The sequence below is a fragment of the Pelophylax lessonae genome (genome assembly GCF_965119305.1).
Source record: "Pelophylax lessonae genome assembly, chromosome: 6".
NCBI lineage: Eukaryota > Metazoa > Chordata > Amphibia > Anura > Ranidae > Pelophylax > Pelophylax lessonae.
In genome coordinates, this window is record NC_138773.1 from 290,012,660 (window position 1) to 290,038,696 (window position 26,037).

General features: G+C 40.7%; 1 protein-coding gene across 6 annotated transcripts in view; it reads left to right on the forward strand.

Annotated features, from left to right (window-relative positions):
* The window catches only part of LRP1B (LDL receptor related protein 1B), a 2,177,452-nt gene that overhangs the window by 1,938,626 nt on the left and 212,789 nt on the right, over positions 1 to 26,037 (forward strand). For all 6 annotated transcript variants that reach the window (XM_082262163.1, XM_082262161.1, XM_082262165.1 and 3 more), the window contains 4 exons: positions 6,771 to 6,887; positions 7,232 to 7,351; positions 8,762 to 8,881; positions 16,140 to 16,256. In XM_082262163.1, the coding sequence (XP_082118289.1) occupies positions 6,771 to 6,887; positions 7,232 to 7,351; positions 8,762 to 8,881; positions 16,140 to 16,256 (474 nt within the window). The remainder of the gene's footprint in view (positions 1 to 6,770; positions 6,888 to 7,231; positions 7,352 to 8,761; positions 8,882 to 16,139; positions 16,257 to 26,037) is intronic.

Here is a 26,037-nt window from a genome sequence, read left to right on the forward strand (position 1 = left end):
TTGGATTGCAGCTGCGCTGCATTGATGTAGACAGGCACCATTGAAAGCAGTGTTATTTCCCTTGTCATGTGATTCAGAATGATCCAAGTCGCACCTGAAATTGCATCAGTGCGAACCAGACCTTAATGTGGGACTGTGTACATATACTTTATTCTGAACTATGTATATACCATGCTTTTTTTCAGCAGACCTCTAGGGAATCATGCATTTTACCCAAGTGCATGAGGCTTCAGCGTTTAGCTGTGGCTAGTGGACACAGGTGCACCATCCAGCCCATTGATGGCAGCCTTTCAAACTCTATGAGAGCCTGATACCCTCTTCTGCTAGACAGGGTTGGGTGGTGCACTGAGCAGTGCGTACATTTAGGGCGGTATGCACCCAGGGATAAATGCCTGAAACACAAGCTGTCTGAGTTCTTGGCATTGATCTCTGAGCTCATACTGCCCTAAACATACAGACCTCTAGGTGTACCACCTAACCCCATCAAGTTGCAGCAGCTGTCAAACTCTCATAGAATTTGACAGGCTGCCAGCAGTGGGGTTAGATGAGGCGCCTATGCCCCTCAACCCCAGCTAAATACTGGAGCCTCATGCAGCAGGGCTACATGCCCCCAGTGTGCATGAGACCTAAAAAGGAGTTTGCCGCAATATATATTGACTAGGAATGTAATATAAAATATTCACTTGCGGTTTTTCATATTTAAAAAACAGAAAAAAACTATTGTGTTTTTGTCATAAGCATACTAAAGAATATATTTATAGAAAAAAATACATTCCCCTTAACATGCTCAAGTTTACAAATCGCCATGCCAAAATTGCTGACAAGTCATTATACACAGCACTATTTTTTTTTCTTTACTTTTACCTGGATTATTCAACAGCCATCCTTAGGCTTTAAAAAGAAAGCGATAAATGAAAAAAAAAATATTTGTTTAATTAGGAAGAAATACTGTATAAACCAATTTTTTTAGAGGTTTGGAAGCATAGCTGTCAGTAGGGCACCATTGCCAGGAAGTTTGCTGGCAATAACAAGGGTTTGATCTAGTGTTATATCCTAAACAAGTCACTTCATTGTAAGTGATATTATACCTTTTTATTCATTCTATTTTATCCAGTGCACTCTGTTTCTGTTTTTACCTTTAACCTTGATTAAGTTAATAAGCTGTATCGTTTCTAACAATAAACATTTTTTTGGTTTTGATCGACTAATTTGGGGTTATGAGTTTCTCTGGAAAAAAAAAAAGTCTGAATATGATTATTTGTTAAGTAACAATTTACAAAAGTACTTTACATATTGCACATTTACATCAGTCCCTGCCCCAAAGAGCTTACAATCAAAGGTCACCATCTCAGATTCATAGACATGCCAGATTAGAAGCCAATTACCCTACCAGCTTGTCTTTTGATTATGGCAGGAAACCAGGATACCTGGCAGAAATCCATGCAGGCACAAACTCAACATGCAAACTCCATGGAGGTAGTGTGCTGGTTGGAATTGGAATGAAGGACCCCCATGCTGCAAGGCAGGAGTGCTAATCATTAACCCTCTGTGCTCCCCCACTAGCGGTCAGAGATTTACAAATCATATGCATTGTAGGACCTTATTTTGCATATTCAGCACAAAGTGCACACCACAAGCTTTTATCAGATAATTTTTCTGATTGGCCAAAAAAAATGTTCTGCCTCAGTCATCAACATAATAACAGTCTTTTTAGTAAGCTGCTATTACATTTTAATTTACACATATTATCTCTGACAAGGGTGCCCTACATTGTGTCCTGCTCCTTTGATTATCTCATTATTTCTGTATGTTAGTTACAAGGTATCATAACTTAACTTTTAAATTGAATCTAAAATTCAGAGCCAACAAATAGTTACAGTCTGTCCTGTTATGTAGCACAGTACATGCATGAAGTTCACGCTTATGAACTAATTAACAGTACACCAGCTGTTGCCATGCCAAGTTCTGTAAAATGTGCAAAAAAGTTCAGAATGCAAACTACTTCACACTCCTCTACCTGCTAGAGAAAAGGCACCTAAATTAAACATGAACAGGATTTACACTTCAAAAATGGGACACATTGTTGTGTTGTGTTGTTGGCATGCAATGGGAATAACAATTGGCATAACAAACGTAAAGCTTCTATGTTGGCATGCAAGCAATATGTTTCTTAATTGCAATGAAAACAAAAGGCTTTTTTTTCCTGTTGATGTTGATGTAGTGGAGAATGCATTAGCCTGTGCTGTCAACAAGGCTTTTGATTGTTTTTTCTGGGCCTGTCTGTAACGGATCAACCGGCACCCTGACCGGGTACCTCCGTTGACAGGGTGTCACCAGACACCATAAACACCTTAGACCCTATGAACCGCCACAGCTTGGTTAGGGTCTCGCCATCTCCTACCCACCCTGGACCTACAACAAGGCTCCAGGTTCCAGTTGGTGAACCTCTTTCCCCAGAGAGTGCAGCAGGAACAAGCTCTTACACAAGCTCCTACAAGAGCTTAGATATTATCCAAGGGAGTATTAAGGACATAGCAATCCCTTGTAGCATATTCCCCCAATGAGAGACAGGACTCTAGATTGAGGGTGAAGTATAACTCAACTTTATTGAATAAGAAACAGACTTTTATACAGCTTTCCCCCACATGGTTACCGCCCAGGTGGACCTTGTTGAAAACAGGCCCTGACATTCACAATCCAATGAAAACAGAGTTTTACACTCCCATACAGTGTACACAAAGATATACACTGTGGGGCAATCCCCCCTCCGCCTTAGGAGACAATCCACATACACATATACATCCCATAATAAGCTTATCTTAAGGCAGACAGAACAATGTGAGGTCATTAACATTTAACAACGAGACAGGCACAATCCACATTCCCTCCCAATACACCAACAATAGGGAAGTCTGCCAATGACAGTCTGTGTGTCTCTCTCACAGACAAGCACATGGAATACACTGTGTAAGGTGGTATTAAATCTTCATTATTCTATATGAAGATATGGTTGACAAATATTACTGTCCCGCTTGAAGCAATCCAAACCATTAATTATCTTTCTTTCACTCATAGTGACGGTTAGTACCATCACATTGTCATTTTAGAATTGGGAGAAAAATAGTCACAGGCCATGTGCACACCAATATCCTTGCTCTTTTAAGTCATATTTTGGGAATAGTGTAGCAGTTTGTCAAAGTTGAAAATTGCCCCCTGCGTTCTATCAGAGTGTACACAATAATAGATTAGTCCTCCATAAACTGAGTCACACGTCTGGTGGTCTATGTCACAGTCAGGGGTCAGGCTGAGAGACCAGTAGCTATAGCAGTAGCAAGGCACCTACTAACCAGCTGATAAGTACAGAAGCAGGTCAGTCTTGCAGATGATACGGGATCACCTGACGTGCAGAATCTAAGTACTAACTGGTATTCATCAGAACTCCTCATGGTGGTGATGGGTTTTGTTGTATAATAGTCCTAAGTGGAATTTCTCTGTATCGCCCCACCAAGCTGGGGTCCAGTAGCAGATATGGCAGGTAGAGATAAGCAGAAGTGTAGTCAGTACACAAGCCAAAGGTCGGTAGTGAGTGATAGTGAAGACTCAAATGGCAGCAGGATTGACAAGAGCAAGATATTAGCTGGAGGGAGCACAATAATCTGGGAAAACAGGAAGTGCAAAAGCATTTCGTAAATAGGAAGTAAATTTGAGGAGCAAAGAGTTCAAAAATCACGTCAAACAAGTTTCAAGGCAGGATCAATCAATAAATTGTCCAGGGAACTGTACAGCATTGTAGTTGGCTCTGCAAGAAGAGACTTTGCCACACACATCAAAGTTTGCAGGTTTAGATCGGGGCCCTGACAGAGTAACCTATTGGTTTATTTTTTCTACGGCAATATGTTTGTGGACAGCTGTTTATCACACCTACTGTGCTATGGGACCAAAAGCTAATGAAAACATCTCAAAATGATTGAGTTTAGGTGTCTTCAGTGAAGGGTACTACACTAAAAAATACAAAGATATTTTGGAGAAATGTGCACTTTTAACCTTGTGGTAACAATTTGGGGAAGGTCATTTTCTGTTCCAGCATGACTGTGCCCTTGTACACAAAGCCAGGTCTATAAAGACATTGAGAGAATTCAAAAAAGCCCTAACAATAGCTTTCTGGAGATATAACCCTTTAAAATGACCTGGTCAGATTAAAAAATCCCTGCTGCCCACCTTGGTAGCATTATCAATACATGCAGCAGATTCAGGTAGTTCTTAATAGCGCACATTTTTACAAAGTGGCATTAATACTGCACCAAATTCAAAAATAATTGCTTCCAACTGGAGGTAATTAGGACTAACTGTAAGTTGGCATACAGAGACAGGCAGAGTGCCTCCTGTCCTCCCCATCTGTCAGTGGTTCTTATGGATACTGTTGGCTGTGCAGTCTGTTATCAACCAGTGATGCTGACAGTGAGGGGAGCCTGATGGAGAAGCTGAAGCATTAGTTCCACATCAAGTCTGCGCTTTCCTTGTGATTGACAGCAGGCAGTGGACAGATTCTGTATCTAGCATAATTTTTGAATTTTGGCTATGGATCTGCCCACTGCCTGCTGTAAATCACAGGTTGAGTGGACCTGATGGGGAAGAAATGTCTCAGGTTCTAACCACCCAGGCACCTGCTTCCAACAGGTGCACAAATCTGTTACCTGCATTGACAATTATACATGTATTTCAGAGGCACAGTGGAATTCTAAACAGTGTCATAGACACTCTTTATGATCTCCCTGATTGTTTGACATATTTGATTTGATAGAACTTGAATAGCCTAGGCAGAGCCTTGACCTCAACCCTCAACACCTCTGAGCTATAGTGAATTGCCAATTGTAAACCAGGACTTATTGTCCAACGTCAGTACCTGAACTCACAAATGATCTTTTGACTAAATGTACACACATTTCAAAGACCTAAAACTCTAACATTGTATTGCCTTCCCAGAAGAATGGAGGCTGTTATTGCATTGGGGGGGGGGGGGGGTTGTGGCAACTCCTTAATAATTGTCATGGTTTTGAAACAGAATGTCCAGCAAGCTCCTATTGGGCAAAAATGTTTGAACATATAGAGGGGAATTTTGGAGCAGACAAAATCTGGGGAAGCTGTGCATGGCAACCAATACATTTCTAGCTTTTATTATCAGAGCTTAAAGCTGAACCAATCCCATCAATTTACCTGTTTACCAAAACAGTTAAATTCAAGGTATACCACAGTTATTAGTGTTAATGTTAGCTTTCAATAGAACAAGTCAACAAATGGCTGGTGTCATAGCTGATTACATAGGCAGCACCTGACATCTTCAGACAACACAGAGACTAATATGGCAGCTGCTCCAGTTTTAGCAAATTCCCGTCACAGTGTATATTTCTTAAGGGCTGAATCAGCATAGTACCTTATTCTGTTCCCAATTACCTTGTGGTATTCAAACTTAACATGTTCTATATTTTATAATAAAAAGGAAATTCAAATTATTAATAGCAGTTGTGCAAACTTTGGAACTCAAGTGCAGAGATCCCTGCCATAATCCCTGGGAGGTATCAGAAACTATTAGATTAAAATATTTAGCATCAACCATATGCTAAAATATCAACTCTGAGTAAACTTTCTCTTGAAAGCAAAGGTAAACTGCACAAGAATAGAGAACTGATATGACTGTAAAAAAATTGCACAGCGTAGCAGCTGATGGTGATCCAGAGTTGATTTGAATGAATACAACTATCCAAGTCAAACAGTACAACTTTCAGTAAACTCCAAGGTGCAGAGGAAGATAAAACAAAGCTTCTGGGCAACTGTGATCAACGAATTGCTAAAAAAAAAAAAAAAATCTTTTCTGACCCCCAAGGGGGTCACATTTAGTCCCTGGATTAAAACATTTCCATAAAATCTATTTATAATTATTATTGTAGATACCATTAGTTGTAGATAAAACATCCAGTCCTGTTAAATTTCAAATTTATTTTGCTAATTAGGCTTTAAAGACAAGTGCTGGATTTAAAGAAAAAAAAATATTCATGCTCACCTCGGATTAATGCTGCATCTGTTCTCTGCCACCTCTACACTGAGAACGGGGCAATCAAGGACCACTGATCGCTCAGTTCTTCCACCTGTTCTAAACACAGAGTGGTGATTGTTTTTCTGGCCCTCACTGGAGAGCCGGACTGTGCAGGGGATGGTAGTGGCTAGCTCAGTCTTCTATCAGCACGCTGGGAGGCTATGCCGGCTGCCGGTAAGGCATGGGAGCGGATTCCGACATTATGTCAGGAACCCTGAAGAGCTTGGATGAGCTCTGTGATGTCAGCAGGCTTTAGCTAACTGTGGGCTGTATCATGGTCACATGATTGCAGAACTAAGTGTGACCCACAGGACTGTGACTGAGCTTTGGCGATACTTTTCCCTAAACCACTCTTCAAGGATTAATCCAGTTATAGGCAGTGTCTGCTGAGCTTAGTCAATCCCTGGCTTCTTTTATGGCTTGGATACTCCAACAGTGATGAGATCTGCTTCCCATTATCTCTGTTTACCTGGGAGTTTTGGGCATCCCCTTCCTCAAAAAGAAATAAAAAAAAAAAAAAAACACCACTAAAACCTTATACAAACTGAAGCCAAGCCATTATAATACTTATTATAACTGTGCTTTTTTTCCTCTTTATTAATGGGAAATTATTTTACATTTTAAGAATTTTTTGTCCAGTCCTATATTATAAATGACAGTGCCTTTTCTAATTTGACAGCTGAGTTCAAGTGCCAGCCAGGAAGGTTCCAGTGTGGCAGTGGACTCTGTGCCCTCCCAGCTTTTATCTGCGATGGAGAAAACGACTGTGGAGACAACTCTGATGAACTCAACTGTGGTAGGTGATTATGCCACATGAGAAGTCAAATACATATGACACTTGAAAAGACGATCAACTCAGATTGATTGGCCTGTGTCAACTGGCTCTAGGCTTGTGTCAATGGGCAAATGCCACTTGCTTTCAGGTGCATTCCTCCATCATTTTAGGACACTTCTCAGATAATAATCTTTGAAAGGTTTACTAGATCTCCTTTTAGGCTACATCAGCCTACCTCAATATGTTTTTACGTTCCTATTGACTTGTATGGGGACAATAAAAGTTGTAATGTGAACAAAAGCCCTTGACACAGGCCCTTAGATTACAGGAAGAACACTGATCTTGGTTTACCAACTTCTTTTCAGATACATATGTCTGCTTGTCAGGACAGTTCAAATGCACTAAGAAGCAGAAATGCATCCCTCTAAATTTACGCTGCAATGGCCAGAATGACTGCGGGGATGAAGAGGATGAGATTGACTGCCGTAAGTTGACACTGATTTGTAGAGACATTAGATTACATGAAATACTGAATCCAAATACTTAATACTTTGAAGATGAAAGCAACAGAGTCACTAAAATTAAAATGCCAATAACATAGCTCCCAGCAAAAATAAAGTTGATACTTACCCTTCTTGCTGCCTGTGCCAGTGATTGCCACTGTGATCCAAACATATTGGTGGATATTTACTAAAATTGGTACACACGCAATGTGGTGCAGCTGAGCGTAGTAACCAATGAGCTTCTAGGTTTTATTGTCAAAGCTTAATTGAACAAGCTGAAGTTAGAAGCTGGTTGGTTACTATGCACAGCTGCACCAGATTGTATGTGCACCAGTTTTAGTAAATCTCTTCCATTGTGTCTGCAAAAACCAACCCTACCAGGAGCATCACTCTCCTTTGTCCCCCACTTCAGTGGTGCTTCCCACTAACCTTTACATTATTCTAAAACACAGTAGAGAACTCTGTTTTTCACATTTTACTTCACGTAATAGAATTGCTTTAACATCTTGCCGACAGTGCAGCACAAGAAAAGTGGACTTTAACAACCAGCTGCTACACGTGTCCCTGGCAACCCAAAGTTATGTGCTTACTGCATGTTCCCAGCACACTTTCACCTACAGCTCTCAGTCATAACTTCTGACATGTGTGTTGCCTTATTGCTTTAGCATGCCATTCAAAATGATTGACAAAGCTATGCATCAATGCATGTAGTGTTCTCACCTGTCGCAGGAACGCATGCTGTAAGTTAATTCATGCATTCCAGTAACACATGTACTGGGCTGATGTACTTAGATGTAAATGGGCTTGCCTAAAACCATATATGACCCTTTTTTTGGAAACCTATGACATGGCAACATGATTTTTTGTGATTCCATGTTTTGCAGTTTGGTACAAACACAGGTTTGTTGCTTTAGTGCGTTGGGGTGTCTTTCAAACTGAATGGCACTGCAAGGCAGCAATATGTGTTACATGTGTTACTGCAGCACAGAAGTGTTAGCTGGCTGCCTGATTTTGGTAATTGGTAAATTTTTACAATACATTTTAAAAAAATAAATATATTGTTTAAACAATTTTACCATGCCTTTAAGATAATTTATATTATAATTTCCTTCTTAAGTTGCATTTCCTTTTACACGCAGTGTAAAGCCTACACAATAGAGGAAATCTATATGAATTATGTAAGGTACTTTTCTTTCTAAAATACAGGTAATTATTGCAAAATCTGGCCACCTTCCTGAGAGATTCAAAAACAGCGTTCGGCATTTCAGTGTATGTCTAATGGAATCTTTGCATTAATACCCGTTGAATGAGAAGCTTGAGAAGATGCGCTCTGTATTAAAATGTACACTTATTAAAATGGATGAATTCTGCTACTGTTTTGTTCTCTACTAGCTGAAAATAGCTGTTCCCCGGACCACTTTCAATGTAAAACTACAAAGCACTGTATATCTAAACTCTGGGTGTGTGATGAGGACTCCGACTGTGCTGACGGATCAGACGAGGCCAACTGCGGTGAGTATCAACCATTAAACATATTTCTAGCAGCTGTATGTATACTAGACAAGGACCTCGTGTCCACCCAATCTTTGATATGAACCCCATGCCTTTTCAACTCTCGACTTAACTGGACGTGCTAATGAATATTATTGTTCTCTTTTGTTGAGTTTGGAGAAAAGTATAAAGTTATGTGCAGCAATGGACCTAAAAAATAAGAATAAGATTATATATTAAAAATTGATACTTGATTTTTTTTTTTTTTGCATCCTTTATAAAAAATAATTTGGGCTAGCAAACTTTGGTGTTGATTAACTCAAGTCAAATAGGCTGTTCACTTTGCAAGGAAAGTTACGCTTTTTATTATTTTCACTGCATGTGATCGGATATTTACGCAAAGTGAACCTTCAATACGTTTACTTGGCTCTGAGGCAAATTGTAACTTCCTTTGCAGAGCAAACATACTGTTTACCTTTAATAAATCATCCCCTTTGTGTTGCTTAGAAGGATATGTCTCATTTTCTTTATCTTAAAGTGGAAGTGCCTGATCAAGGACCATCATGATAGGATCCCTATGTATACTTTTATTGCAGTACAATGTAAAGCCCAACTCAAAAGGAACCTGAAAATTATCCATTGCAGTGGGATTGCCCCTACACTACAGATATTACAGTAGTTATTAAGGCTCAAGGGTTTTTACCTTCATGCATTCTATCTCCCGCTGTTGTCAATCACAGTTAGTAAGCCAATGAGGGGAGAGGGGGTGTGGCCAAGCCACGGCACAATGTCTGAATGGACATGCAGAGCAGCAGTTTAGGAGCGAGTCTGCTCAGGTGCCCCCACAGCAAGCTGTTTGCTATGGAGGCATTTGGCAGGACAGTGGAGCCAGGAGCACCGGTGGTGGACCTGAGAAGAAGAGAATCGGGACTGCTTTTAGCAAAACCGCTGCACTTGGCAGGAGGGTGGATCCAGAAGCACCAGTGGCGGACCTGAGAAGAGGAGAATCATGGCTGCTCCATGGAAACTGCTGCACAGAGCAAGTAAGCATAACATGTTTGGTATTTTTAAAAGAAAATAACCTTGACTTTACTATCACTTTGATTTCTTATTTAGGCCTAGGGGACTAGATTTACCTACCTAATCCTCTGTTCCTCCACAATGCTAGATTTGTCTCTGCAGCCTCTTCTCTACTATGCTATAGTGGTTTAGGGTCCTGGCCTCTTCGAGACCAATGCAGGGTCTATAGCCAAGGGACAGTTCTCTTGGGTGTGGGGAGTGTCACCTTCCATGGGAGCGGAAATCGGGCAAGGAAAAGTGCTTTTGCTCTCCTTTAGACTAAAGCAAACTAAATGTTCAAGTTTCCTGGAGTTGGGCTTTAACAAGATTGAAAACAACCTTTTGAACTATATTACCTATTGAAACCTATACAAAATTTTAGTGATTAGATTTATATCTACTTTCATTTTTCATAAGTAAGCCAGCAAAACAATTTAATTATCACTTACAACTTAATATTCAGACTGTTGGAGGCTCTGAGTTCACCAGTAGTCAGAATCCAGCTGTGGGCTTTTTGTATAAACCAAGTAAAAAGAAACCCCACCAATCAGCATCCAGCTGTCATTTTTCTATTGAAGATCAGACAAAGAAAAGAAACATCTGAATGGCTTCCAAGGAGTGACATTCCTTCTACTGTATATTCATTATTCTTGTTTTTACAAATGAGCCCAGGTGTCCTGCGTACGAGCTACCCACTGAACGTTATAGAATAAGATAAGGTTTGATCAAAAATTCCGCACAGAGCCTCATAAATATGCATGTTCTACTTCTCTCTATAATCAGCTATTTCAACCTCAGCAGTGACTAGTTTTTATACACTTTGCAAAACTGGTTAAAGTAATTAGTTACCTACTGTGACTAAAAAAAAATAGTCGTAGTCGTTCATTACTTTTGCTGCACACATCTTCTAGCTGCACAATTAGAAGAGAGTCAAAGGTCTGAGCAACTAATTAAGAGTTGCAGAGTAAATTAACCTTTGTATCCCATTATGGAGAAGACAAATGTAATCTTTTGTCACGGAGCTACCTTACTGATGTTGAAAACCTAAAAATCAGCTGTTGATACTCGCCCAGATACATAGCATAGAAAAAAATGACAGCGCATTGAGGAGGACATTATTTGTGGATCTTGTTTTCTTTGATATGTGTGTACAAAGTGGCCCAAGGTAATTTTGGAACAATAGTATACTGTACAGAAATGAAAACATTAAAGGAATGTTAGCTTTATCTTTTTTTTTCCCTATTTGGTTGTGTCTAACACTTGAAGTTTATAGAAAGAGAATAAGAACAGCTACACATACAGCACATATAAATCTCTTTTGTAAATAGTGTGATTCCACTATAGAAGGACTATATTTTTTCTGATACTACATATAGAATCTTTACATATAGAAACTTTATAAGAAGACCTCAAAAAAAAAAAAAAAAAAAAGAAAAAAGGTCTGGGCCACTACATGGCAAATGAGGTTTAATGTTGAAAAATGTAAAGTTATGTACTCCTAAAAATAGGAATGCAAGTTACTTTCTAGGTGGGGAAACCTTTGGGGGAGTCCAGGATGGAAAAGGATCTGGGGGCTCTAGTAGATCACAGGCTCAGCAATGGCATGCAATGCCAAGCTATAGCAACCAAAGCTAGCAGATTATTAGCATGCATTAAAAAATGGTATTTACTTAAGAGATAAACCTATAATTCTATCACTTTACAAAAGTCTTGTCTGGCCGCATCTTGAGTATGCCATCCAGTTCTGGCCACCAGTCCTCAGGAAGGATGTGCTGGAACTGGAGAGAGTCCAGAGAAAGGCAACAAAGGTGATAAGGGGACTGTAGGACCTTGGTTACAATGAACGACTACAAGCATTGTAGTAGAAGAAGAAACGCTCAAGAGGATATGCAATAGCAATATACAAATACCTCAATGGTGATTTTAGCATAGGGAAAAAAAGCTATTCAGTTTCAGGGAGCTTAAGAAGACACAAGGCCACTCAATGAAATTAGAGGAGATGTAGTTTAACCTTAAGCTGCGTAGGGGGTTCTTTACTGTGAGAGCAGTAGGAATGTGAAACTCCCTTCCACAATTGGTGGTGTCAGCGGGAAGTGTCGATAGTTAAAAAAAAACTCTTAGATGGACATCTTAGTGAATGCAATATACAAGGTTATGGTAATTGGTGTTGACATAAACACACACATCCACACAGGTTGAACTGGATGGACTGGTGTCTTCATTCAACCTTACCAATTATTTAACTTTGTAACTAATTTACCTAGCTAGCTTAGGCGGAAATAAGACATAGGACTGCTATAGAGGGGAATATGTTCTGAGAAATATGGATGAAGAGACATTTGTATATCCTTGAGTGCTTCAGTTTAGCACCAAGATCTGCTACCTACTAGACTACCACTATCAATGGTAAACGTGCAAGACTTTGTTGCTTTGTTCTTCTTCATGAAAAGATTAGAGATTTGACCCGGTCACAGAAAGATTCCCTCAACAAGCTAAAATAATTCTAGGAGAATACTTATAGTTCTCTAGTGCAGCTATTCTCAACCAAGATTCCTCCAGAGGTTGTTGCTAGGGTTCATGAGCCATAGCTGATTTACATCCCATTTGATAGTACCCTCTATGTTTATATCAGAGCCAGCTTCATAATACCCATGAACATTTTAGCTATCTAAAAGTGAGGTATTGTGACCACTACTGTAAAGGAAACAATCTTCCCACTAGAAATGTAAAGGGTGCTTTCCCACTGGCACCCAATGAATTGGTTTTACCTAAGGTTCTGGGGAGAAAAGAAAAGTTTGAGAAAGGCTGCTCTAGCATATGTGAGGCCCTAAGCTACATTAAGGTAAAGAAACCTCTGTGGGATTATTACATTATTTTTTATGAAAAACCTATTGTGTGAGAAAAATACCCTCATTCTACTTTATAATTACAAAGAGACTGGTTAAAATGGGTGAAGACAATTTGTCACTAAAGTCTCTTAGTCTCTTCTCTTAGAGAAGCCAGCAAGCAATACAGCACAAAGCTGACATATTTTGGCAGACTAGACGGCCTGTTCTCCTTTTTTACAATAAATAATATTATTTTGCACATTTTTAGTAGAAATTTAGAGATGTTTTTGGATAAAAAAGACTTGGTTAACATGAAAATACCTCTAATGATAACTTCAGTAACTGGCTCGCCATTTAATGAAGACAATAAACCACAGCACTACATGCAGCCAACGGAAGTTGAAGAAAAATAAACATACATTCATCCTTGTTTTCCCATAATAAATAACTAAATATATGTTCTGTGCATTTCATTTATGTTACGTTCTGTGAATTGTAGCATTAATTAAGAAGACAAATAACTTTTTACATGTGCTCAGAAGCTTTGCTCAACTTATATAACTCATCAAAGGCTAGATTATTATTGAAAATGTGGGGTAATTAAAGAAGAACTCTGCTGACCATTATGTATTTTAAATGACCATATAACTTAACCCCATTGTGAATACAGAAAAGCAAACATTTTTGGCTACGGTTCTTTTTTTTTTGACGACTCTATCAGGTACAGTTCATGAAGTGTGAATATTAAATTAAAACCCGCGCTTATGTGAAGTGAAAAAATGCCTAAAATTATAAATAAATAAATATAGAATGTACGCAGCTGCTGTGTCTCTAAGTAAATCTTAGATAAAAATAGAAGATCAAATTTAAAACAGCGCTAGCAGATCTATTGTGACAACAGTAAAATATAGTGAACAAACAAGTTGATTTATAAATAATTAAAAATATATAATACAAAAGTCCTTTAAAAGTGAATGAAATCCAAAAAAGGTGCTTGAGTGCAGATAATCTATTCGAAAGGTGCTCAAGGTGACTGACAAACCCTCTTGGTTCCCTACCCACAATGATAAATTTAAATCGCTTGAAAAATCAATCAGGATGCTGCACTCAGCCTCTTTCTAGGGATAACTCAAGACCGCAATGTCTCCTGTGGGATAGATCCAAAGCTCCTCCGTGGACCCCTCCTCTGCTGCCACTCCCAGCGATGTCTCCTCGCTAATGGTCGGGACAAAGTAGCGAGGAGACATCGCTGGGAGTGGCACCAGAGGAGGGGTCCACGGAGGAGCTTTGGATCTATCCCACAGGAGACATTGCGGTCAGATGATTCCTGTAGCATTTTCTTCCTGGAATTCATCTGCCCTTAGATCAAGCCTGCATGCAGGAAAGTGTGCTTAGCTGTAAATATATATTTTTTCCTATCTATTTACTAAGGTTACAACATGGAGGATTAAAAATGAGGATTAAAAATGATGAGGGTTAAAATGATTTAAACATGAGGATAAAAAAATAAAAATAATTATCAATGTTCATTGGGAGAGTGAAGTTCCACTTTAAAGTGTTTCTAATGAAGGTAATATTAAAGCAGTAGTAAACTGCACCAATTTTTTTGCAAGGTAAAGGCATAATGTGCTAGTATGCAAGTTAATGGGGAAAAGGGCCTCTTCCCGACAACCGTGGGCTGTGGTTGTCGGGGTCTGTGGATGGGGGGCTTGTTGGAATCTTGAGGCCCCTTTAACAAGGGGGCCCCAGATCCCATCATCAATCACAGGGTTTTTGGGTCTGGTGGGCTTTGTGATTGACAATGGATTTACATCGAGCGACACAATTTTTACATTTTTATTACAGGACTTGTCAAAAACTGTTTCTTGTGATTATTCATTTTTGGCACTTTTTTGGTGAATGGGTAGGGATAGGATGCCCCATACCCATTTACATGGGGGAGGCTCTAGGATCTGGGGTCCCCCTTGTTAAAGGGGGCTTCTAGATTCTGATAAGCCCCCCACCCTCAGACCCCAACAACTACAACCCAGGGTTGTCAGGAAGAAGCCCTTGCCCCATCAACAAAAATCCATACCAGACCCAAAGGGCCTTACATAGGCTGGGAGGTGATGGTATTTTTTTTTGCCAGCACTTTTTTTTTCAGCTGTCAGCGGGGAAACCCATTGACAGCTGATGACTCTTCGGTTGCTAAGGATGATGCCCTCTCTCTCCTGATTGGCTAACTTAGTTTGTTTGAAAGCAGCGGGGGCCAATGGCACCGCTGCTATGTCTCAGCCAATTTAGGAGAGAGAGTCCCGGACGACTGAGGCACTTGTCGACATTGCTGGATAGAGAAGGAGCACAAGTATGTATTAGGGGGGCTAAGGAGACTGCTGCCTTCAGAAGGCTTTTTATCTTAATGCATAGAATGCATTTAGATAAAAAACCTTCTGACTTTACAACTCCTTTAACCTTGTGTGAAATTTTTGTGAACTGAGCTTATGGGCTCAATTCATGTAGCTTTAACGCCAAATTTATGAACTTTATGGACTTTATTTTCACCCAGGGCTGGCCCTACCATGGGCTCCCCTGGCTCCATGGGACCCAGGCGGCACTTTGAGAGGGCAGCAAACTGACGCCCAGGTTTTTGTGTCTTTGGTTTTATGCGCGTTATGGGTAGCATTTCCCCATCTCCTACTGCCGTCTGTAGTGCAAATGGATGAGTATGAGGAGGCAGAGCGTCTCCTCCTGAAAACATTCCTCGCATGATCGTGGTGTGCGCAATGACGTCAGACATCAGTGCACTCCATCTCACGAAGGACAGGCAGGATCTTCTAGGGTGGTGGGCGCGGCAGACACAGTAGTCACAGGAGGACAGACAGTGGGTGTTTGGTGGACCAGTCTGGTGGTGGGTTACGGAAAAAGATAACAGTATATATAATATTTTCTAATTTTTTATTGATATAAAATAATGGATGTGGGGGCCTTTTGGTGAGCGTGATTTTTTTTTTTTTTTTGGGGGGTGCAGAATTTTATTCTTGGACCCGGGCAGCAGAAAGTGTTGGGCCAGCCCTGTTTTCACCCATGTGGCTGTCATTTTAAATCTTCATTGGACAAAAGTTAAGATAACTGACACGTTTTTGCAAATAATGATCTAATCAAGGGCAATTAGCTTTGTCAACAGAGCCTTATGTATCGTACGTTTACAAAATCTGTCTTTCAGATTAATTTAGCATTCAGCAAGCACTTGTGAAGAGCATAATAATCTGATTGAATTCAAAGGAAAAAATATCATTTTTTAGGCTATCCAGCTCCTAAGTTTTGTGCAGCCTTGCTAGTCTTTTACATAAGAGTAACTTGCATTTTAGATTTACTTCTCCATTTCTGCTAGGTAATGTATTTTTAATTTGCAGACAAAAAGACCTGCGGTCCTCATGAATTCCAGTGCAAAAATAAGAACTGCATTCCAGATCACTGGCGGTGTGATGGACAAAATGACTGCGGTGACAATTCGGATGAAGAATCTTGCAGTAAGTAGCAGAGTTGTTCTGTAGCGTATTTTAAAGTGTGTATTTAAAGTGACCCTACACCATCATTATCAATGTTCCAAATATGCAATGCATTAATGCACAGAAACTTACATTTACCCTTTGGATAATAGCAGGTCCTTATTCCCCTTCCACTGTTCAGCATTTCCATACTCTAATTGTTCCCCTGTGCGTATCTGATTAGGTACCATTGCACACACCTGACTTCAAATTCCTCTCTCTTCCAGTGCGGTTATTGTTAGCATACGCAAAATTAATTCTTAAAATGAATGTCACAATTGTGTGCTTTTGCTGTACAATACTATTATAAGGATTTGAAATTGATCCACGCAGTTTAACCACTTTAAGACCGGAAGGATTTGCCCCCTTAATGACCAGGCCACTTTTTTTCAACTTGGCACTGTGTGAACTTAACTGACAATTGCGTGGTCATGCAATACTGTACCCAAACAAAATTTACGTCCTTTTTTTCCCACAAATAGAGCTTTCTTTTGGTGGTATTTGATCATCTGTACGATTTTTATTTTTTGCGCTATAAACAAAAAAGCGACAATTCTGAAAAAATATTTTTCACATTCTGCTATATGACATTGCAAAAAAAAAAAAATTTAAAAATCAAAATTTTTTAACATTTTAGGCCAATTTGTTTTCCGCTACATATTTTTGGTAAAAAAATTGCAATAAGTGTATTTCGATTGGTTTGCACAAAAGTTGTTGCGTCTACTAACTATGGAAATGATTTATGTAATTTTTATTGTTTTTTTTTTTTACTAGTAATGGCGGCGATCTGCAATTTTTTGTGGGACTGCGACATTGCGGTGGACAGATTGAATCCCTGACTGACATTTTTAGACACTTTGGGGGGGACCAGTGACATTACTACAGTAATCAGTGCTAAAAATATGCACTGTTACTGTAATAATGACACTGGCAGGGAAGGGGTTAACATTGTGGGTGATCAAGGGGTTAAATGTGAGCCTAGGGGAGTGGTTCTAACTGTGGTTGGGGCGTGGCTTGTGGAATGACCATAGGGACCTATAATCTTATATAGAAGGATCACAGGGGCTCTATGATCATTCCAGGGAGAAGAACGGTCAGCGCTGTTTACAACAGCTGACCATTCTTCTGTCTCAGCGGGGAACAATCGTGGTGTCAGGCAGCAATCGGAGCCGCCTGCCCGCTGCATTGGCTTCCCCACTGACGATCTGAAGCGGGAGCACGCCGCCAGCGCCACCATGCGACCGACGTATCCCTACGTCAGTTTGCCTGGGAGAGCCACACTGCCGCAGTAAATATGCGGTAAGCGGTTGGCAAGTGGTTAATAGGCAAACAGCTAATGACGCTTAAAATACATATATGTTTAGGGCCTCATTTACATGGGTACATAGATGCATACAGTACATCCATGCAGAGGGCAATGTTTATGCACCTAGGGAGTGACAATGTTTCATGCAGCCAGCCTGTAAAAGTCAATGACAGGCTAAGGCATGCATTTGCTGTATGAATCTTCCCACCTGATGATGCCGACCCACCTTCATAATGACCTGCTGCCCAACAATGTCTACTCGCAGCTACTCTTATCACAAATGACAGATTCCAAGGCAGTTTCTATATGTATGTCACCAACCAGCTAGGGATCCTGGGTGACATCATTGACCGAATATGGTAATCACAAAACTTGGTCAATATCCTCATCCAGAGTTCCTGGCCCAATATGTCAACAACAGAAGCTGGCCGGTAATTTGTCATTAAGTGGCAAAAGTGCTGCTGCTGCTAAATGACAGATCCACATCTGCTGTTTGCAAACAAACAATATTACTTTTAAAGAAGAACATCATACTACTCCATAACTTTAGAGTGATTGTAAATGATCACCTTGTAAAACAACCCGTTTAGAGCAGGTTCACACTGCCGCGACCTCTAAGTCGCCTCATAAGGGGCGACTTCAGCGCCACTTTGCGCGTATTCAGCGTGACTTGTATGATAGACAACTTTGTAGGACTTTGTATTTGGCCAATCAGAATATGATGGTTCTGGGTCATGCTCAATGACACAAAAAAACAATTCTTAAAAATTGTCGTTTTTGATAGAGAGCCAATTATTGAAAAAAGTATTGAAAAAAAAATGAGATTTCTTTGGATTTAGTGTCTGGGGGGTCTAAAAAGTGTACCTGTGAAGTTTCAGCTCTGTAGCATGTCCAGAACCAGAATAAAAAAGATAATTTTTCTTATAATTTTTTGTAGCACAGGCATATGGCTCCGCTCCACCTGGGCGTTTTTGTTGCAGGCATTTATCGGGCATTTTATTATCGGGCATTGCCTCCAAAGATGCCCAAAAAATGCCCGATAAATGCCTGCAACAAAAACGCCCAGGTGGAGCTGAGCCATATGCCTGTGCTACTAAAAATTATAAGAAAAATGATCTTTTTTTTCTGGTTCTGGACATGCTACAGAGCTGAAACTTCACAGGTACACTTTTTAGACCCCCCAGACACTAAATCCAAAAAAATTCATGCCTGCCTCCAAAAACGCCCAATAAATGCCTGCAACAAAAACGCCCAGGTGGAGAGGAGCCCTATGCCTGTGCTACTAAAAATTCTAAGAAAAATTATCTTTTTTTCTGGTTCAGGACCATTTTAATGGAAAGTCGGATCACAAGTCGCTTCAAATAAGATAAGGAGGCGACTCCCATTGAAGTCTATGGGACAAGTCGGATACAAGTCGCCTCAAAGTAGTACAGGACCCTTTTCAGAAGTCAAAGCGACTTCAGTAGTGCCAATTAAGACGGCACTCATTGATTAACATTGCTTTTGTTATGTCAAGCGACTTGGGGTGACTTGAGGGCACACAAGTCGCCTCACAAGTCGCGGCAGTGTGAATGGACTCTAGTTTAAAATAGAAATGAAAGGCAAAACATTTTTTCATATATATAAAAAAAAAATTATAAGTATCTTTTTTCCCTTTAAAAGATTAAAGGGTAGCTCCACTTTTAAGGGGAAAAAAAATCAAATAAAGAAAAAATAATATAGCTTATACAAGTCATATTGTAATTCAATGCTATTAAAGCGGAATTCCACCCAAAATGTAAACATCACTTGTGACAGTAATAGACATGTGACAGGTACTCTTTATGGGGGGATCTGGAGTCTATAAGAAGCATTTAAAATGCCAATTTTGGCTGTTGTGAATACTGATATTTTATTTAAGCCTTTAAGGCTCCAGTAACTCGTAAGTGACATGACATTATTAGATCTGCGATCCGCTCAAAGCTGATTCCGGCTTTGTTTGGGGCTCTGGCCAGCCGGCGGACATGCCAGCTGGTCGCTCAGGTCTCCCGCTTGTAATTAAAGCCGAGCACCTGCCTAGCCGTATCGGTTGTTACTATAAGAAAGCCGACCATTGGCTCTAAAAAAAAACGGTACCGGTGTGATGTTAGCAGCTGCAGGCATCACCCCGGTACAACCCCTTGAAGCTGAAGGCCACATATTTGCGTTATGGGGTAAAAATTCACTTTAAAATATATTTGGAATAATATCTTAATATGTACAGTATATGTGTGCTCCCTAAAAATATCTATAGTTTCCTTTTAAAAAAAGTAATGCAGGTATTTTTTAAAGACATTTTATAACTAAGCTCTCTTATCTTGAGCTGTTTTTTGATGGCATAGAGAAAAATCAGCACGCATTACAATATAGCTTTTTTTCCAGCCCTGCCTTCCTATGTGATTACACAGACTTCCTTCTGATAATTACATGCTGATTCTCAGAAATAAAATTCCCATATTGACAAGCTGAGGAATAATGCGATTCCTGGCGAGAAAGACTGTATATGACCTTTTAAGAAAAGCATAAATAACAAAGCATCAGGCGATTATAATTATTTTCCCTGTCACCCGCAATAACATACAACATGAAGGAGTTAGACTATATAAAGGATTGATCAACTCAAATGAACTGTGCATTACCGCAATTACCACACACACATACACACCTATATTTATGCCATATGTGATTTGAATTCTATGTGATAATTGCAGTATGGTTAAAAGAAACCTGTGTAGAGTAAAATATGAAGTCTGCCTACCCTCATCTCTCCTTCTAAAATGGCAAGTTTTCTGGCTGCCATATGGATCTAATGGCTTCAATACTTTCTTAGTAGGGGTGGGCTTGTGTTTGTTCTGAACTGGATTCAAGTCCGAACCTGAGTCAGGTGTCGTTCCTGGGCCAATAAGCTACGGACAGGGGATTTAAGCCCCGTACACACAATCAGATTATCGAAAGATCTGTCGTCCGTTTTTTGTGGCATGCTAGTTTGATGTGGAAAGTGAAGAGGTTTTTTTCATACAAATTTTCCCATACGACAGAATTCTACTTCAGAAGTGATGTCATGTGTTGGATTGCTTTGTATGTGTTCTTTCGTCTCTGAGCATGCCAAGTCTTGCTCTTAAGATTTTTTTCCGTCAAAATCTGTACTAATGAGACGAAAATGGGACGTTGTATTACGGATTTTGTCAGCCGAAAAGTCGGAGTCTGCTTCGAAAGCACCATACTAACAATCCGAAAATCGGCAGATCGGTCGTCGGAAGAAATTTCCCTTCAGATTTTCTTATCGTGTGTACGGGCCTTTAACACCCTGCAGCTGACTTATACAAAGAGGAGGGGATGCTTGTGACATTAATGACCTACCTTGATACATGGACATATTAAATGGATGTCATTGACCTAATATGACCATGGTGGCATAATATGTCAATGATGCCATGACCAGTCCCACCCATTTGTATACCTCAGCTTCAGGGTGGAGAATCCTTTGCCCCCCACAGCACATTGGCCAAGGAATGGGATGAGCTTGTGTTTGTTCCAAACTGGGTTCAGGTCCGAATCTAGAAGCCAGGTGTCATTCCAAGGCCAATGAGATACGGACAGGGGATTTACCACCCTGCAGCTCACTTATACTAAGAGGAGGGGATGCTTGTGACATTAATGACCTAACTTTATACATGGACATATTAAATGGATGTGATTGACCTAATATGACCATGATGGCATAATATGTCAATGATGTCATGACCAGTCCCATCCATTTGTATACCTCAGCTTCAGGGTGGAGAATCCTGTGCCCCTGCAGTACATTGGCCAAGGAATGGGATGAGCTTGCATTTGTTCCGAACTGGGTTCAGGTCCGAATCTAGAAGCCAGGTGTCATTCCAAGGCCAATGAGATACGGACAAGAGATTTACCATCCCGCAGCTGACCTTTTCAAAGAGGAGGGGATGCTTGTGACATTAACGACCTAACTTGATACATGGACATATTAAAGGGATGTCATTGACCTAATATGACCATGATGGCATAATATGTCAATGATGTCATAACCAGTCCCATCCATTCGTATATCTCAGCTTCAGGGTGGAGAATCCTGTGCCCCCCACAGCACATTTGCCAAGGAATGGTATGAGCTTGCATTTGTTCTGAACTGGGTTCAGGTCCGAATCTAGAAGCCAGGAGTCATTCCAAGGCCAATGAGCTATGGACAGGGGATTTACCACCCTGCAGCTGACATATACAAAGAGGAGGAGATGCTTGTGACATTAATGACCTAACTTGATACATGGACATATTAAATGGATGTCATTGACCTAATATGACCATGATGGCAAAATATGTCAATGAAGTCATGACCAGTCCCACCCATTTGTATACCTCAGCTTCAGGGTGGAAAATCCTGTGCCCCCCACAGCACATTGGCCAAGGAATGGGATGAGCCTGCGTTTGTTCCGAACTGGGTTCAGGTCCGAATCTAGAAGCGGGGTGTCATTCCAAGGCCAATGAGCTACGGACAAGGGATTTACCACCTGCAGCTGACTTATTCAAAGGGGTGGAGATGCTTGTGACATTAATGACCTAATTTGATACATGGACATATTGGCCATGATGGCATATTATGTCAATAATGTCATGACCTGCCCCACCTGTTTGTATACGTCAGCTGAAGGCTGGAGAATCCTGAATCCGGTTCAGAACAAACACAAGATCAACCATATTTAAGAGCCACTTATTCAAGAAAAGTATGCAAATACAAATTTCAAAGTAAAATTGAAGGGCATGTAAACCCCAACAATGATTTTTTTCCATTTTGGTCTGTTGTGTTTGTTGCATGTTTTTAGGTGCCACAATATGGAACCTCTTTCAAACACCACTCCAACCAAATAATATTTTTATTATTTTTTAAGTTTTAGATAGAATAGGAAAGTACGAGGACGTCCGTCAAGTCTCAATTACTTTCTTTGTCTCCATGAGGAAGATTTCACTTCATATCCTAAAAACATGATAACTCCCCAATAAATCTCCCCAAACTGAGAAACAGAAATCCCACCACTAGTTGTCCCCAGAATTGGTTGGAATATTGTACATTTATCCTCTACTCCTTTGCTAGTGTCCAGGAGACGGTGGTCAACAGGACAAAGAGTGGTAATTAGTGTTGAGCGAACACGGACTGTATTATTCGTGTTCGTACCGAATAATTGGATTTTTTGTACCCGAACACGGACACGGACACTTTACTGTATGTTCGGGTAAAAATCCGTGTTCGGTCGTTTTATTTCCGGGTTTTGCATGCTTTGGCGCTCTTTTCATGGCGGGCTTTCAACAGCCAATCAACAATCGTTTAACTGGTGTGCCTTAAGCCATCCCAGCCATGCCTGCAAATGTCTCAGTAGCTGTGATTGGCCGTCTGAAGCATGTGACCAAGTCTTTATAAGTTCGAGGCAGCCGCAGCGGCGTCATTATGCTGCTTAGATTCAGGGACAGAGCACACATCAACGTGCTGGCTGCTGATTAGGGAAAGATAGGCAGGAAAAAACCATTTGTGTCCGGATAGAATTGAGGGACAGGTCGGAGTGTTTAGGCAGGGCGAGTTGTAGGCATTTTAGGGATAGAGTCTGCTGAATTATATAGGGTCAGTGTCTTCTACAAACTACAATCGATATTGCTGTGTGGGGGGTGGGGTCTGCACTCAATCCTGATCTACGATCTCTTCTCAATCCTGTTAGGGACAGAGTCTGCTGAATTTTAGGGAAACTGTGTTCTACAAACTACAATCGATATTGCTGTGTGGTGTGGGATTGGAGATAGGCAGGTGTCAGTGATCCACATCCATTTTTCTGTGTGTGAGCTGCAGTGAACACAATCTTTTTGGGCTGCAGTGAACACAATCTTTTTGGGCTGCAGTGAACACAATCTTTTTGGGCTGCAGTGAACACAATCTTTTTGGGCTGCAGTGAACACAATCTTTTTGGGCTGCAGTGAACACAATCTTTTTGGGGTGCAGTGAACAAAATCTTTTTGGGGTGCAGTGAACACAATCCTTTTTGGTGTGCAGTGAACACAATCTTTGTGGGGTGCAGTGAACAAAATCCTTTGTGGGGTGCAGTGAACACAATCTTTTTGGGGTGCAGTGAACAAAATCCTTTTTGGGGTGCAGTGAACAACATCCTTTTTGGGGTGCAGTGAACACAATCTTTTTGGGGTGCAGTGAACAAAATCCTTTGTGGGGTGCAGTGAACACAATCTTTTTGGGGTGCAGTGAACACAATCTTTTTGGGGTGGAGTGAACAACATCCTTTTTGGGGTGCAGTGAACAAAATCCTTTTTGGGGTGCAGTGAACAAAATCATTTTTGGGGTGCAGTGAACACAATCTTTTTGGGGTGCAGTGAACACAATCTTTGTGGGGTGCAGTGAACACAATCTTTTTGGGGTGGAGTGAACAACATCCTTTTTGGGGTGCAGTGAACAACATCCTTTTTGGGGTGCAGTGAACACAATCTTTTTGGGGTGCAGTGAACACAATCTTTGTGGGGTACAGTGAACAGAATCTTTGTGGGGTGCAGTGAACACAATCTTTGGGGGGTACAGTGAACACAATCTTTGTGAGGTGCAGTGAACACAATCTTTGTGGGGTGCAGTGAACACAATCATTGTGGGGTGCAGTGAACTCAATCTTTGTGGGGTACAGTGAACACAATCTCATACTGAAGGTTTGAGGGTGCTGCCTGTTCCATACTCCCCCTACTCCTCATCTAGCCTTTTAGGGGTACAAACAATAGTAATTGGGGCCTAGTGTGGTTGTGTACGTGTGATATACATACACTTTTTTGGGATCATATTTTCTATTCCGCTATTTAATCAAAAACCTTTGGGGATCAGTTAAATTGGGGGATAGTCTGTGTTGGTACGTGTGAGAGAGATCCACCTTTCCAAGTTGTTGGGGTTCATCTCATACTTCTGAAGGTTTGAGGGTGCTGCCTGTTCCATACTCCCCCTACTCCTAGCCTTTTAGGGGTACAAACAATAGTAATTGGGGCCTAGTGTGGTTGTGTACGTGTGATATACATACACTTTTTTGGGATCATATTTTCTATTCCGCTATTTAATCAAAAACCTCTGGGGATCAGTTAAATTGGGGGATAGTCTGTGTTGGTACGTGTGAGAGAGATCCACCTTTCCAAGTTGTTGGGGTTCATCTCATACTTCTGAAGGTTTGAGGGTGCTGCCTGTTCCATACTCCCCCTACTCCTAGCCTTTTAGGGGTACAAACAATAGTAATTGGGGCCTAGTGTGGTTGTGTACGTGTGATATACATACACTTTTTTGGGATCATATTTTCTATTCCGCTATTTAATCAAAAACCTCTGGGGATCAGTTAAATTGGGGGATAGTCTGTGTTGGTACGTGTGAGAGAGATCCACCTTTCCAAGTTGTTGGGGTTCATCTCATACTTCTGAAGGTTTGAGGGTGCTGCCTGTTCCATACTCCCCCTACTCCTAGCCTTTTAGGGGTACAAACAATAGTAATTGGGGCCTAGTGTGGTTGTGTACGTGTGATATACATACACTTTTTTGGGATCATATTTTCTATTCCGCTATTTAATCAAAAACCTTTGGGGATCAGTTAAATTGGGGGATAGTCTGTGTTGGTACGTGTGAGAGAGATCCACCTTTCCAAGTTGTTGGGGTTCATCTCATACTTCTGAAGGTTTGAGGGTGCTGCCTGTTACATACTCCCCCTACTCCTAGCCTTTTAGGGGTACAAACAATAGTAATTGGGGCCTAGTGTGGTTGTGTACGTGTGATATACATACACTTTTTTGGGATCATATTTTCTATTCCGCTATTTAATCAAAAACCTTTGGGGATCAGTTAAATTGGGGGATAGTCTGTGTTGGTACGTGTGAGAGAGATCCACCTTTCCAAGTTGTTGAGGTTCATCTCATACTTCTGAAGGTTTGAGGGTGCTGCCTGTTCCATACTCCCCCTACTCCTAGCCTTTTAGGGGTACAAACAATAGTAATTGGGGCCTAGTGTGGTTGTGTACGTGTGATATACATACACTTTTTTGGGATCATATTTTCTATTCCGCTATTTAATCAAAAACCTTTGGGGATCAGTTAAATTGGGGGATAGTCTGTGTTGGTACGTGTGAGAGAGATCCACCTTTCCAAGTTGTTGGGGTTCATCTCATACTTCTGAAGGTTTGAGGGTGCTGCCTGTTCCATACTCCCCCTACTCCTAGCCTTTTAGGGGTACAAACAATAGTAATTGGGGCCTAGTGTGGTTGTGTACGTGTGATATACATACACTTTTTTGGGATCATATTTTCTATTCCGCTATTTAATCAAAAACCTTTGGGGATCAGTTAAATTGGGGGATAGTCTGTGTTGGTACGTGTGAGAGAGATCCACCTTTCCAAGTTGTTGGGGTTCATCT